The sequence below is a fragment of the Sciurus vulgaris genome (genome assembly GCF_902686455.1).
Source record: "Sciurus vulgaris genome assembly, chromosome: 11".
NCBI classification, from domain to species: Eukaryota; Metazoa; Chordata; class Mammalia; order Rodentia; family Sciuridae; genus Sciurus; species Sciurus vulgaris.
The window spans coordinates 12,362,704-12,376,408 of NC_136472.1; the positions used below are offsets into that span (position 1 = coordinate 12,362,704).

Genomic DNA, 13,705 nt, shown 5'->3' on the forward strand with positions numbered 1-13,705 from the left:
CAGCCCTGGAAAGAGGAGACAAGGAAGCAGCCCACCTTCCCCCAAAGCCTCAGCCACTAGATCTTCCAAGCCACATCTCCCTGTCCTCTGGGTCTGGGCCCATGGTCAGCTGACCCCACTGAGCAGTTCTGTTCTCTCAGCCAGCCACCCCAGAGCCTGGGCAGCAAGTCACCTGAAGGCCATGACCACCACCAGGGCAATGATGGTTCCCTGCAGGAAGCGCTGGCTGATGCAGGCCTGGTCTGGCACCACTGACGCCTGAGGGAAAGGGGAAGCAGCAGAGGAAGCAGACTGGGGAAGCCTGCAGCCTCACCCAACCTGAAGGGCCACCCCACTCCCCCAGGGGCAGAGGGACAGACAAAGAAACAGACTGGGAGGCTATGGAACGGGAGGGGAGGGGAAGGAGAAGGAGAGGAAGAACCAGGAGTCAGGGAGGCTGCGGAGGTGAAGCCAGAAGGGAGGCTGGAGAAGTCCCTGCCCAGACACCCACCCTCACCTTGCTGGCCACCTTGGGGGGCCTCTTCTTGTGAGGGACACTGCCTGCCCGGCTAAACTGGCTCCCTGCGTGACTGCAGCAAGAGGGCCACGGTCAGGGGTGCCTCTTGGAAGGGGCCTTGCCTTCCCACACCCATGCCTTGCCCCCACCTGAAGGCACCCGAGCTGCCAGTGGACTTGAGGCTGTCGAGACGCCGCAGTGTGGCCAGCTTGTGGCTCCAGCGCTCCAGCTCATCGATGCGGGTCTCCAGGTTGTCCGTCAGCTTGCACAGCTCCTTCACAGCACCCACGTTCTCCATGAAGATGCGCTCCTGCCAGGGACCAAGGGCTGGCCTGAGGCCCTTGAACCTCCCAGCTGCTGTAGGCCTCCCTCCCCTGTGCTGGCTCCGAACTGCATCCCTGCTGCACCTTGGCCTGCGCTGTCCCACTGCCTGGCCGGCCCACCTCGCTACCAGAATCGGAGCTCTAGCCTTCAGAGGCCCCCACCCTCAGGTCTGCCCCCTGGCGACCGGGTAGCTCAGACTTGGGCACTTTCCTACTCAGATGAGGTGAAAACTTGCCTCACACCTCCTCAGTGCAGCCTCGTGTCTCGTAAGTTAGAGATGTCACATCCCCGATAAAGAACACTTTCAGGCCTTGACAGCCATGTGACAATGTCTTACTACCCACGTTCGACAAGGTGAGAAGTGGCTCTCAGCAAGATTTCTCTTGTCCTAGACCCCAAAGCCTCCCCTAGCCAAATCCACCTCCCTAGGGAGTAGAAGGAGCCCTGCCTGCCCTCTGCCCCCAGCTGGCCTGCCCCTCTCTCCAGACCCTCCAGGTCCCCACCCTACGGACCTTGTTCACCACCAGGAAATTCTCTATGGTCTTCCCATTGGCAAAGACCACGTCTCCTGTGTCCCTCACAGCCTCGGGCAGGATCTCCTTCACCTCCTGGGCGATGACACCTGGGGAGGGCCAAGCCAAGAAGGTGCCCTGGCCGCCACTCTTCCACTTAAAGGGGGTGAGGTGGTACTGAGGATTGAACCCAGGAGGGCTTTGCCACATGCTACACCCCCAATTCTTTTTCCTTTGTATTTTGGGACAGCGTCTGGTTAAGATGCTGAGGTTGGCCTGGACCTTGAGAGCCTACTGTCCCAGTCTCCTAAGCGCAGGGATTACAGGCGTGGGCCGCAATGTCTGGCAAAAAGTGGATTTGCGGGGGAGGGACCAGAGAGTTGGGTTCCCCAAAGCCCTGCGCAGGGTCTGCCTCCTACTAGGGTTCACGGGTCGCAGCTCCAGGGCTAAGGACGTGGGGTTCCAGAGGTGGGTGGGTTCCTGGACATAAGGACCTCCGAGGAAGGCAAAGGATTCCGAGAGGATGAAGGCAAGAATTTATAGGGGGCCCTGGGTCAGGATTTTCGGACTTTGTCAGAGCGCGATTTTCCAGGGGCTAAGGGGCGGGGCTTCTAGAAGGCAAGCTTCCGGGGGCGAAATTCCAGGGGAGGGATTTCTGGAAGCACAATTTCCAGGGGAGAGGGACGGGCTGCTGAAGGCTGAGGGGTTGTTCCCAGACCCCGGTCTGCAGAGGGCGGGTCCCTACCGGTCTCTGGCGTGGTGGCCTCGATGCCCGCGCTGGCTGCGAACTCGGGCTTGTATCTGTAGTGCACAAGCCGCATGCGCGAGATCCTCTTCAGCTGCTCGGTGGTGTCCACCTGCCAGGGGACCCCGAGACAAGACTGACCCCTCGGCTCCTGAGACTAACCAGGACAGGTCGGGGAGCTCAGAAGGACCGCAGCCCCGAGGCTGCAGTGTGGAGGAGCAACCCCGCTACCCGGGTTGCAGGATTGAGACCTGAGCCAGCCTCCCCATCTCCTTTCCTGACTGCCCTGCCCTTCCGCCCGGTGCGCTGCCTCCCTAGGAGCCCCAGCCCGAGGCTCCGCCCCCACCTCCTGCACGTGCTCCTTGGCCCGCAAGTCCGAGGGGTGCATGAGCGAGCCCATGACCTTAACGTTGCCATGCACAACCAGCGCCTCGTCGGGCCTGTCAGTGTTGATGCCCACACGGCCATGGTGGAAAACGGTGTCGGGCACCTGCGCCCGCTGCCACAGCACGTCGCTGTCGCTCTCAAACTGACCTGGGTTGGAGGCCTAGGGCAAGATGGGGCTGAATCAGTCCTGGAGGATGGGGGACCTGTCTGACCGCGGGAAAGGGGAAACACCACAGCAACCCCTCCTAGCCCCAGCCAGGGCTCTTCACCCCACCATGCCCGCCGTCCTGCTCATTTTAGTCATTTGTGGTATGCCAGAGGCTACCAGGCTACCAGGCTCCGTGCTTTACTGTGAAGGAAAGACTGTCGCTAAGAAAGGGTGAGAGTCACGCCCAAGGGTACACAACCAATGCCCAGCCAAATCCACGCACCGGTTCCTGACTCCTGGGTACCCGGTATTTCTTCTGGGTGTTTCCTCCAGCTCTGGGAGGACTCTACCTGAAAGGAGGTGGCCCTTACCCTCACGATGATGCGCTCTGAGATCTGGGCAGCCAGGGTGTAGTTCTGGTTCTGCGCATGAGCCTGAAGGGCCACTACCAGCATGAAGTACCTGTGACACACAGGAGGCTCAGAGGTACTCAGGGTCCCGCCCACTGCCCCTGGCCGCCCCTTTGGGCCTTGTGTGCAGTGTACACAGCTCCCTAGTTTCAACCCACCCAAGAAAGTGGCGTGGACACAGTATCCTACAGAGGCACCCGAGCCTCCACCAGGGGGCAGAAGTCCCCCGGGGTTCACAGCCCGAAGCCAAGCACTGCTTCTGAATCCAGAAGCCAGACTTCTGCCCCTCCGATCCCTCGGTCAGCGGAGGGCTCTGAACCTCAGGCCCCTCATCTAGGAGATGGCCAGTCTGTGACCTCTGCCCCTGGCAGGCCCCATGGGCAGTGTCTTCCTGATCCTGCTGCTCAGAAGCAGGGTGGCTCCTGGGGCAGGGGACCAGCCCGCTCACCTCTGGTCAGGGTTGGGCTTGCCCTTCTTGCGCATGTTGTTGGCAGTGGTCTCGCTGAAGTGCAGTCGTCCCACAGTCACCTTTGTGACCTGCTCAGGAGGCAGATTGACCCTGCAGAGGAGGGACAGGGCCTCAGGGAGCCGGGAGAGAGGTCGTCGAGAACCAGGCCACAGAGGGGTACCCAGGCCAGGAGCGTGCAGGAGGCGGACACTCTTTGTGTCCACCTGGCCCCCTTGGTTCCCAAGCCAGCTCCAGGGTAGGCCCCTCCAGGTCCCCTCCGCGACCCCCGTCAGACACTCACGTGACGGGGTTGAAGGGCCGCTTGCTTCGGTCTGACTGCGACTGCTCAATGTTGATGGATTGGTTCAGGGCCTCCAACTAAGGAGGACAGAGAGCGGTTCCCACCGGCTCCCGCCTGCCCTCACCTGCTCAACCTGGGCCTGGCCCCGCAAGGAGCCTCAAGGAGGAGCAGAGCTCTGCCCTCAGCCTCCCTTCCCCACAAACTCAGGGGCCTTCTACACAAGCAGCACCCGCCACCCCACCCCACGCGTCCTCAGGTGCACAAGCAGCCCCGCGCTCCACCCTGCGCTGCTGTGCTATGAGGCACACAGGGTCACCTCCGCCTCGGCCCACATCCACGCCCACACACACCTCCTCCCCCGCCCTCACGGCCCCTCCCACACACCCAGGCCTCAAGCCTCCAGGAACACTGGCTGCCCACTCACGACCAAGGCAGGCAGAGCCGGGCGTGCCCCCAGGGACCCCTGGCTCCGAGCCCGCCGCACCATGGCTGTGCCTAGGGGGCAGCTTTCCCTGGGCGAGCACCAGTGTGGAGTCTGCCAGGAGGGGAGGGATGGAATGGGGGCCGCCGGGCAAGGCAGGGGCTGCGAGTGGACAGCAGAGGGTAGAGGAGTGGAGGGCTGGCTCCGGGGACTCTGGGCTCGTTGGGAGAACACTGGGGTCTTGGAAGGATGGGGCATGCCATTACCACCTGTGTCACACATGGGGGCCAGAGTAGACATTCAGGCAAGGAGCAGGGACGACCAGGACAGGGGAGAGGACAAAGGAAGGAGGGGAGGAAGGGGACCGGGTGGAAGGATGCTCGGGAAATAGCCGGGCCAGGTGCAAGAGGTCAGGGAAACAGGCCACCCAAGTCCCCAGGTTTCTGGCTTGGGTGATCAGGACCCTGGACTCTGTTCCCTGAAGGGGAGCTCAGGGGAGAAGCGAGGTCACAGGGAGTTTGGTTTGGGACTCAGAGCTGAGGTGGCTGACGGAGGGACCAGGAGGTGGATGTTGGCTGGAGATGCAGACTGAGGTCACAGGACAGAGGAGGGAGAAGGAACATGGGAGCTGGTCGCAGGCTGCCCCAGGGAGAAGAGGCAGAGGCCCAGCAGTTTCTCCAGCACACTCTGGCCCTCCTGCCCCGCGCTCCTTACTAAACCCCAAACCTGCCTTCACACCGTGCAGCTTCAGGTAGAAGCAGTCCAGGGGCTTGAGGCCTTCGGGCGTCTTGACGTACTTGGGCTCCCCCAGCATGCCGATGTACACCGTCACCTGGAAGTGGTTCTTCTTCTGGCACACAAAGGCGTCGTCACCCACCGAAAAGTTGAAGCCTTTGTCAGCGTCCACGCGGTAGGTGAGCATAGGCCTGGGGGACAGTTGAAAGCCAGGCCTGGGATGTCACTCCCTCCCACACACCCTGTTCCAGGTCAGCTTCCTATTCTGCATCCCCAAACCACCAATGGTGCTGTGCCCACTTTGCAGAAATGAAAACCGCATCCCCGATAGGATTCCATGCAGATCTGCCAACCTCCGCAGATGTTTCCTCTACATGCCTGGTGAAGAGGGTGCGGGGCAAGACCCTGAGGCCCCCCAACAGGAAGGAACTCCCAAGGGGGCCTGATGGCCCTTGTCACATGTGGCTTGTTCCCAGAAGGCTGCCTGAAGCCCCCTCCCTCATGGGAATAGGGTGAGGGGCTGCATCTGCAGAGCCTCAAGGCCTGTGACAGCTGGTTGCCATGGTAACTGTGGAACCAGGCACAGGCTCTGCCCACCAGTGTGTTCAAGTCCCCACACACCCTCGTTCTGATTCCCAGGGTCTGCCAGGGCAGGAGGGGGCACTTCTGGATGCCCCCTCAGACTCAGCTGAAGTGTGCCCCTCTGCTGCGGGGGGAGGGGCGGAATGGAGCAAGTAGGGTTCCTCTGGAGACCTCCAGGTGGCAGTAAAGAGGGCAAGCGTAGGCCTGTGGCTCAGCCACCCTCACCGGGTCACCAGAGTGCCCATGCCTGCCTGGAGGCAGGTGGCTGTGGGAAGAGCTCAGGCCTACGGGAAGGCCGGCCGGCCACCTCTTCCCTCCTGGGGCTCCACCCACCTGCTCAAGCTAGCAAAGCCCCGAAGCGGTGCCCGGGCTATACTGGGGCCCTCCACTGGCAGCTTCCCGGCCTGGGGTCCTGGTATGGCAGGTTGGCCCAACGTGTATGAAGTACACCTTGTAAGAGTAACAGGCTCCTTCCCCGGCCCGACGGCACTCCCACAGAGGCCCTCTGTCACACCTGAGCTGCCATAGCAGCTGGGCCACCCCCTAGCCGTGGGGTCTGCTGGTTAGGAATCTGACACAGCCTGTGGTGCCCAACCCCAAGAGACTGGTCTTGGCCCCAGCCACCTTGCCAGGCCTGGAAATGTCCAAAAGGGGTTGAGGGGAGTTACCCTCTCACCTACACCAGTCTTTGGGGGGAGTCAGATGGGGTGCTCCCTACAGGGCTCCTGGCCTTGGGCCTGGGAAGCTGAATCCATATGACCAGACAGACCCTGACCTGGTCCTGCCTAACCCCCTCCACAGGGAGGGGGTCCTGTAAGGGCCCTGCTAACACTCAGCTTCCGGCTACCTTCCTGGAATGCAGGAGGAGGAGGAGGAGGAGGGGAGGCGGAGGGGGAGGAGAAGTACACCACCCGCCCACTTCCTCCAGGCTTGGCCCCGAGCCGAGACCACGCCCTGGCACACACCACCTCCTGGGGAGGCCTGGGCCTAGCTCTTCCCCCAGACTCTGCTCTTCTGCAAAATGGGATCATCCTGTACCCAGGGTGCTCCCAGGCCCTGATCCAGGACCTCAGTGAGATCCAAAGCTGTCCCAAGACGGGTGGCTGGGCGGCACTGATCACTCACAGCTCCTTGTAGTTGGCATCATACAGCGTGGCCCACTTGTTCTGCTGATGGGGCTGCCACTTGATGGACTGGTAGTTGGGGTCCAGGTAGGAGCCACTAAGACTATCATTGTCCTGCAGGAGACCTAGAGGAAGGGGACACCCACGTGGGCCCTGGTCTCCAGGCCCCACTCCCCAATCCCAGGGTCGGGCCAGCCTCGTACCTGGTGAGGGCGCACCTGGCGGGTGCCACGGTGGTGTCTGGACCCGAGCGATGCTGAGCGGCAAGGAGCCAGGGCCCGGCGAGAGCGGACCCTGGGGAGGCCAGGGTGGGGAAGGGGCTCGAGCAGGGTGTGGGGGCAGGGCTGTCACGGTCCCAGGCTCCTGTTTGATCATCCCATTCAGCATCTGGGCATTGAGGGTGTTGGGGGGTGATTCTGAGTGCTTCCTCTTCTTGGAGGGGTGTGTGGGGAGCCTGGGGAGGCAGAGGTGTGCGTGTGGGGGCTGGCTCTCTCTGAGAGCCTGCTCTGGGCAGTGCCCACTCCTGTCCCCTCTCCCGCTGTTTCAGCGGGCCAGGCGTAGCTCAGAGGATGCTTCCTGCAGGAAGCCCGGGCTGGGCCCCCTCGACACTCCCGCCCCTGGTCCGTGTTGTCACTCTCTCTGTCACTATCCCCACCGGCCAGAACTTGGCCTCCAGGAGGGAAGGAGTCACACCTGACTGGTCAGTGTGTCTCCAGCAGGCCCAGCCAAGGCCCAGCACACACCACACGCGCGGTCATCTGGGGATTCAGGCGACAGCCTCCAGAGTCAGAAACAGACCACATGGGGCTGGGCCACAAGGCCAGGGGGGGAGTTTCCCAGGGCAGGGTACAGGGGAGGTCTGGGTGCCCTGCACAGCACTCTTGAACCCAGGGGTGCTTGACCACTGAGCCACATCCCCAGCCCTTTCTTTTTCTTTTATCCAGAGACAGGGTCTCGCTAAATTGCTTAGGGTCTTGTTAAATTGCTAAAGCTGCCCTTGAACTTGTGATCTCCTGGCTTAGCCTCCTAAGCCACTGGGATTGTAGGTGTGTGTCACCCTGCCCAGCTACAAAATGTTTTGACAGTGGACTCTTTCCTCGAACTTTCAGAAACTTTGATGAAACTTCAATATGCAAAACAGATAAAAAGTCATGAAAGATAAAAACAGATAAAAATGACGCGTGCACAGGTTGGAGTCAGAGCCAGGAGCTTAAGTCCAGGCCAGGAACCTCCTCAGAAAGCCTCCAGGATCAGCTGGATACCACCTGTGCCTGGGTAAGAATGTCACCCCAGACTCAAGTCTGCCCCCCCCCCCCCCCCCCCCCCCCCCCCCCGCTCCTGGTTCCAAGACCCGGACGAGCCACTTCCCCTTCTCAGAACCTCCGGTTTACCTCTGTGGAAAAGGTAGCTGTGAGCCACTAGCCTCTAAATCCTCCGGGGCATCACTGGGCACTTAGGGACGAACACATTGGCCCCCGCCTTCCCTGAAGAGCCCCCGCCCCTCCCCAGCACCCCATCCCCTCTCCACCTCTGGGGCCCTGCCTGCTCCGCTCCCCCACGCTCCCACGGGCTCCCCGCCTTACTCAGCTCCGTGTTGCTGCAGCAAGTGCTGCAGCATCTGAGACTGCTGGGCGTGGTGGAGGTCTGCGGGCACCAGACCCGGCCCCATGGCAGCGTACGGCGGGAGCGGGGGCTCGGCCTTCATGTACAGGTCCCGCTGCAGGACAGGGTAGTGAGGCGGGGGCGGCGGGGGCGGCGGGGGGCCTGGCAGGTGGGCTGGCGGTGGGGGCGGGTGCTCCAGGCGGGAGGGCACCCCCACGTGGCACAGGGTCTCAGGGGTTATGGTGCGGAGGAGATGGGGGTCTGCGGGAGAGATGTGGGATTGGGCGTCAGAGGCCAACCTTGCGCCAGTTCCGGACACCCGGTCCCCCCCGGCAGGGTCTCCAGCTTCCACCCCATCCTGAGCCAAGCCCCAAGCCCAGGGGCTGGGGAGGTTAGCTGGTCACTGGAGCCTGGGTGGGGAAGCAAGGCCCTGTGCCGCAGGCGGGTGGCCTCTGCCCCATCCTTGCCAGTTCTTTCAAGATGGCTGGGCCCAGCTCCCCGAGATCCCCAATCTCAAGGTTCCTCCGGCCCCCAACTCCTCTCAGGCCTGACCCTCCGTTGGCCTCAGGAGGGAGTGTCTGGAGACCCCAGCCCCTTCCTGGCTGCAGGCGGGCTTCCTCCCTGCAGCAGCCCCTCTCCTGGGCTCCAGGGGCCAGCCCCCCAGCCCGAGGGGGAGGCCCAGCTCCCTTTGTTCCCCAGGAAGCATTCCAGAGATGTTTCGGGTAAGATAAACAGAACTCTTGACCCCTCTTCAGGCCGTGGGGAGCCAGCTGCCCGTGGTCATTCTGCTCTTGACCACCTGGGGGCCACTGCACCCCTGAGCACCCCGCAAGGGGAGGTGGGCCCAGCGGTGGTGAGGCCTCTGCTCAGACTGCACCAGGCCCTCCCCAGCCGTCCACTTACCGCCGAAGGGCGCGTCCATGATGGCGCAGGCGGCCAGGCGGTGGCATCACCGGCAGGGACACTTGCTCGGAGGCAGGGCCAGGCTCCCCACCCGCCCATGGGGAACAATAGCCAGCGCCGGGCAGTATTTGACCAGTGATAATCTAGGCCCGCTGGGCAGCCGCTGGCCCCCTCCCCCCGCCTGCCCGATAAGGCTGCCCCAACCAGCCCCAACCACTTGTCCAAGCGGAGGGGAGGGCGGTGCCCGCTGGACTCACCATTCACCTGCTGCGGGGAGTAGGCCTCGGAGCCCGAGTCCGGGGGGGAGTCTGGCAGTGTGCTGCAAGAACCGGGAGGAAGGGGCTGTTCGGCGCCCCGTGGGTTGGGGTCCCTTAGGGCATTTCTCTGTGCCACCTACCTTGTGTGCCTGGGTCTGGGTGGGGGTCTTGGGGTCTTGCCTAGGCTCTAGGATCCCCTCAGACCTATTGGCCACTGTGGTCTAGTAACCAGGACCCTGAGGATGGTGCAGGGACTCAGGAGTCCCTCCCCAGTTCGAAGGGCCAGGCCTGCACCCCTCCCTGCACCCACCAGAGCCTTTATGCCTTCTGCTTTCTTTCTGCTGGGCCTCAGTAGGTCCAGCGGGTCACTGGGGGCTGCCCTGCCAGAGGCAGGTGTGGGCTGGCAGGGGGCCAGTTCTGTTGGGTCTGGGCTTGCTTTTTTTTTTTTTTTTTTCCTTGCAAGTTTTGTTTTATCAGTGGTTCAAGAAAAAGAACAAATTCAACCCCAGAGGTCACCACGTCCTGTGTGAACCCTGCGCTTGCCCAGCAAGAGGAGGGCTGTGGCCTCTGAGCAGTGCAGCTATTTGGCCATCCCTGGTCCTCATATCTAGAGAGACTCCCCTCCATGCTACCCACGGAACTGCTAGAAAGGCCTACGCTGATCCCAGAGTCCCAGGGCATCCCTGGACAAGCCACCACCCGCTTTGGTCCTTGTTCATACATCTGTGAATGTGGACCTTCAAACAAGACTGTTGAGAAGACACAGAAGAGCAGGTGGGGACTCTCACTCTGCCTCTCCCCACGGCCTCAGGTCCACAGGCTGAGCCCAGGCTGTCCAGCTCCGATTCCACCCCCCCCTGCACTTTGCTGACCAGGGCCTCGTGTTTCTAGGGTGTCAGGGTCTTCCACACACTCCGACGCCCTGAGCCCACTGCACTCTGCATTCCTTCCTCACACGTTTATAAATCGATCTCGCTTCTCCTGTGCCTGCATTTGGTCATTGCTCTTTCTCTTCCAGTGCTGGTGACGGAACCCAGGACCCTGCAGGGCTAGGCGAGTGCTCCACCACTGGGCTGCGCCCCAGCCTGTGATGCATCAGTACCTCTCTCCCCATCTCAGCAGCAAACCCACCCAGCACAGGGCCTGGCCTGGGTCCCTGTGTGGCTCTGGACCCGCTTCCCTCTCAGAGCCATCAGAAGCCTGCTAGGAGGAGCACCTCCGACGACCTCCGACGAGCTCACACAAGCAGGCACTGGCGGGCAGCCAGCAGGCACTCCTGAGTCTTAGTCTTCACCCCTCTGCCCTCAGGCGCCTGTGGCTCAGGACCAGTGGCACGGCCTCAAGCAGTCAGTCTGCTGTCTCTGCAAAGGTTCCCCCAGCACCCTAAGCCTGGCCACTCTCAGCTGGGGATGCGGGAGACCCTAGCGACAACACCTCAGCGGCCACTGTCCCCCCAGCACTGTCCCTGTGCTCCTGCAGGAGCTCAGGAGTCAGCACCTGGGGCTACTCCAGAGGGGGAAAGGACACCCTGAGCAGGCTATAGGTTACCAGGGCAGGAAGCTGGTAAGTGAGCCAGCGCCAGGCTGCCTGGGCACAGCGCTGTTCCCGCCCCAGCTCCCTGGCCCTCTCCCAGACACAGGGTCCCTGCCCATGCCCCAGGGTGGGGAATCCAGAACGTCCTCGCAGCTCCTCTGCAGAGCATGGCACCCGTGTCCTCTGCCTCTCCCTGGGAGCGCGTGGGGCCGGGCTGCCCTGGAGTCGGGCTAGGCTGGCGGCCACCTGGAAACCTGACCGAAGCCAGGCCCGAGGCTCATCCAGGTCTCCTCAGGGAGGTGCAGAGAGGGGTGAGGCCGAATGGGGATGAGATGTGGCTCCACAAGGCCAGCTGGGCTAGGAGGAGCCTGAGGGACCACAGAGGAGCCCCTGGGAATCCCCGAGGCCACAGATGATGTCAACTGAACGCACATGGGCCTGTGGAGGGTGTTTGGGTACCTGTGTGCGCGTGTGTATGTTGGGGTTCCCCTGAACGTGAACGTGGTGGCCTCCTGTCTGCACGCTCAGAGATGTTTCTAGCATCACACCAGCCCTCCTCAGACCCCTGCTCGTAGCCCTGCCGGCTGCCCACTGGTCTCCCTCGGCTTGCCACTCGGCCACAGGGCAGCCCGCCGCCTGGGCCCTGCCTGCCACCAGCCGCGGCCGGCACCTTCCAGGCTGGGCCAGCAGGTGCAGGTATCCCACTCCATCCGCCTGCTCTCACTCACCCTGGGGCATAGGGAGCCTTGGGCTCAGCTTTGATGGGGGGCCCCGAGCCCCCCAGGAAGGGCTTCGGCGTGGCGCCCATGCCGTTGTTGTTGTTGCAGTTGAGTGGGGCACTGTAGCTCGGGGGCGGGAGGGGACCGTGGCGCACCGGGGAGGGTCCACCCCCAGGGGAGCTCAGGTGGTGGACCCCACTGGAGCCAGGGATTGCAGGCTGCCCATGGGGGAAGGAGGCCGTGCTGGCTGGAGCGGAGATGTCGGGAAAGCAGCTGCGGAGAAGGCAGGAGGTCAGCCCCCGCCCAGATGGCTGCCCTCCCATGGGAACTGTGCAGGGGGCTGAGGGTGGGCGGGGAGCGGATAGGGAGCAGCCTTCCAGGGCGGGACTGCGGTCCGCGGCCAGCCGAGGCCCGGGGCGACTCACAGGTCGGAGGAGTCCTCCTTGCCGATGTACTCCTCCAGGATGCTGGTGTCTATGTTGGAGGGCTCCAGGGCGCCATTGATGTCGTGGCCTGCAGGGCAGCAGGGAGCTGGGCTAGGGGAGGGCCAGGTCCCTGCAGACCCTTAGGCCTCTGGTCACAGCGCTCCAACCTCCACAGGCCAGGCCTTCCAGACCTATGCCCACTTCCCCGACTGTGTGTCCAGGCGGGGGGCCTTCACCGCCCACCCAGACCCCTTCGGGGAGGAGCCGCAGATCCCTCCCCCAGGCCACAAGGCCACCTCCAACCTCCAGGAGGTGAGAGGCCCGGAGTGTAGCCTGGGGACAAGGCTGCCACCCTCGCATCCCAGCTCCCTTCCGGCTTTGTGACAGGAGCCACCCTCTCCCTCGCATCCAGGGCACGGGCCTGCCCCTGTCTGATGGGGTGCTGCGAGGGCAAACGAGGTGTCTCAAGGGCCACTGCACGGTGGCTCAGCCCAGCAGGACCGTCCGCCCTGCCCTCCAGCCATCAGGCCAGACAGCCAGCTGTGGACATACAGGGCTGGAGCCTGGCCCCGCAGGACCACACCTCCTGGGGAGCCCAGGAGTTTGGGGAGCCACCTGTGCCTGGGCCCCAGCGACAGCCAGGAGTGCCCTGGCCCGCCCTCAGGGGCCCATGTGCACGGGAGGCAGAGGCCCTGGGAGGAGGGCGGCCTCTGCTCCTCACTGAGGCCCTTTCCTGGGTCCTCCCTCTGGACCCGCCGTGAAGGGGAGGGACTCGGAAAAGGCAGTCGGGCTCCTGGGCATCACGAAGGGAGGAGAGGGGTGGCGCCGGCCTTTCCTCTCCTGGGTCACCTTGTGGGGGAAGCCCGAGGGCGGAGTGATAAGGGGCCTGACGTGGGAGATGCGTCAACCCTGATAATGGAGGACCGCCCCACCCACGCTGCCGACCTGGCCAGCCAGCCCCACTGAGGCAGGCGGGAGAGTCCCTCCCACAGGTCCCTGGAGCCCCAAGTCTGGGGTCTGCACCTCCTGGCCCCTTCTACGATGAGCCCTGGGACCAGAGTTCAGACAGCACAGAACAAATCCCAGCTAAGCCACACCCTGCTGTGTGACCTTGGGCGGCCATGCCCTCTCTGAGCCTCAGTCTCCTCACTAGTAAAATGGGGACATAGCGAACACTTCTTAGGGCAGCAGTGAAGTCTGTGGAGACAGGTTTTCGAGGTGCCCAGCAATGGTGAGGGCTCAGCAAACACAGCCTTCCCTTCCCAGCCCCAGATCCCTGGGGTCCCTGAGCCCCCAGCCCAGGCCCCTCCCTGGCCCCAGCCGGCATTTCAGGAATGCTGAGCCCCGCTTAGGTGATTAACGAGCGGCTAAGCCCTCCTAGGAGTCACGCGCTGCCTGCACAGGCCAGGGCCCTCCTGCTGACCCCCACCCTGTTCACCCAGCTGGCATCTCAGGCACCCACCGAGCGTGGCCAACGGCTGTCCAGGGCGGCGGCCCAGCCAGGGCAAGGAAACTGGTTGGGCTGGGAAGGACCAGTCCCAGCGCTGAGGTTCCCCGCCCCTCCCCACCCTCCCCCGGTAACCACGGGTCCGTTGCTTGAGCACCTACTGTGTGCCAGGCACAGGAGTTTATC

General features: G+C 63.3%; 1 protein-coding gene across 3 annotated transcripts in view; it reads right to left on the reverse strand.

Moving 5' to 3' along the window:
- The window catches only part of MYRF (myelin regulatory factor), a 29,514-nt gene that overhangs the window by 7,097 nt on the left and 8,712 nt on the right, over positions 1-13,705 (reverse strand). For all 3 annotated transcript variants that reach the window (XM_079105150.1, XM_079105149.1, XM_079105148.1), the window contains exons 2-17: positions 12,073-12,160; positions 11,657-11,920; positions 9,396-9,457; positions 8,217-8,496; positions 6,837-7,087; positions 6,635-6,758; positions 4,923-5,118; positions 3,772-3,848; positions 3,471-3,581; positions 2,984-3,074; positions 2,424-2,624; positions 2,078-2,189; positions 1,333-1,442; positions 646-806; positions 497-569; positions 173-258 (exon numbers count right to left, since the gene is read on the reverse strand). In XM_079105150.1, coding sequence (XP_078961276.1) covers positions 173-258; positions 497-569; positions 646-806; positions 1,333-1,442; positions 2,078-2,189; positions 2,424-2,624; positions 2,984-3,074; positions 3,471-3,581; positions 3,772-3,848; positions 4,923-5,118; positions 6,635-6,758; positions 6,837-7,087; positions 8,217-8,496; positions 9,396-9,457; positions 11,657-11,920; positions 12,073-12,160 — 2,287 coding nt within the window. The remainder of the gene's footprint in view (positions 1-172; positions 259-496; positions 570-645; positions 807-1,332; positions 1,443-2,077; positions 2,190-2,423; positions 2,625-2,983; positions 3,075-3,470; positions 3,582-3,771; positions 3,849-4,922; positions 5,119-6,634; positions 6,759-6,836; positions 7,088-8,216; positions 8,497-9,395; positions 9,458-11,656; positions 11,921-12,072; positions 12,161-13,705) is intronic.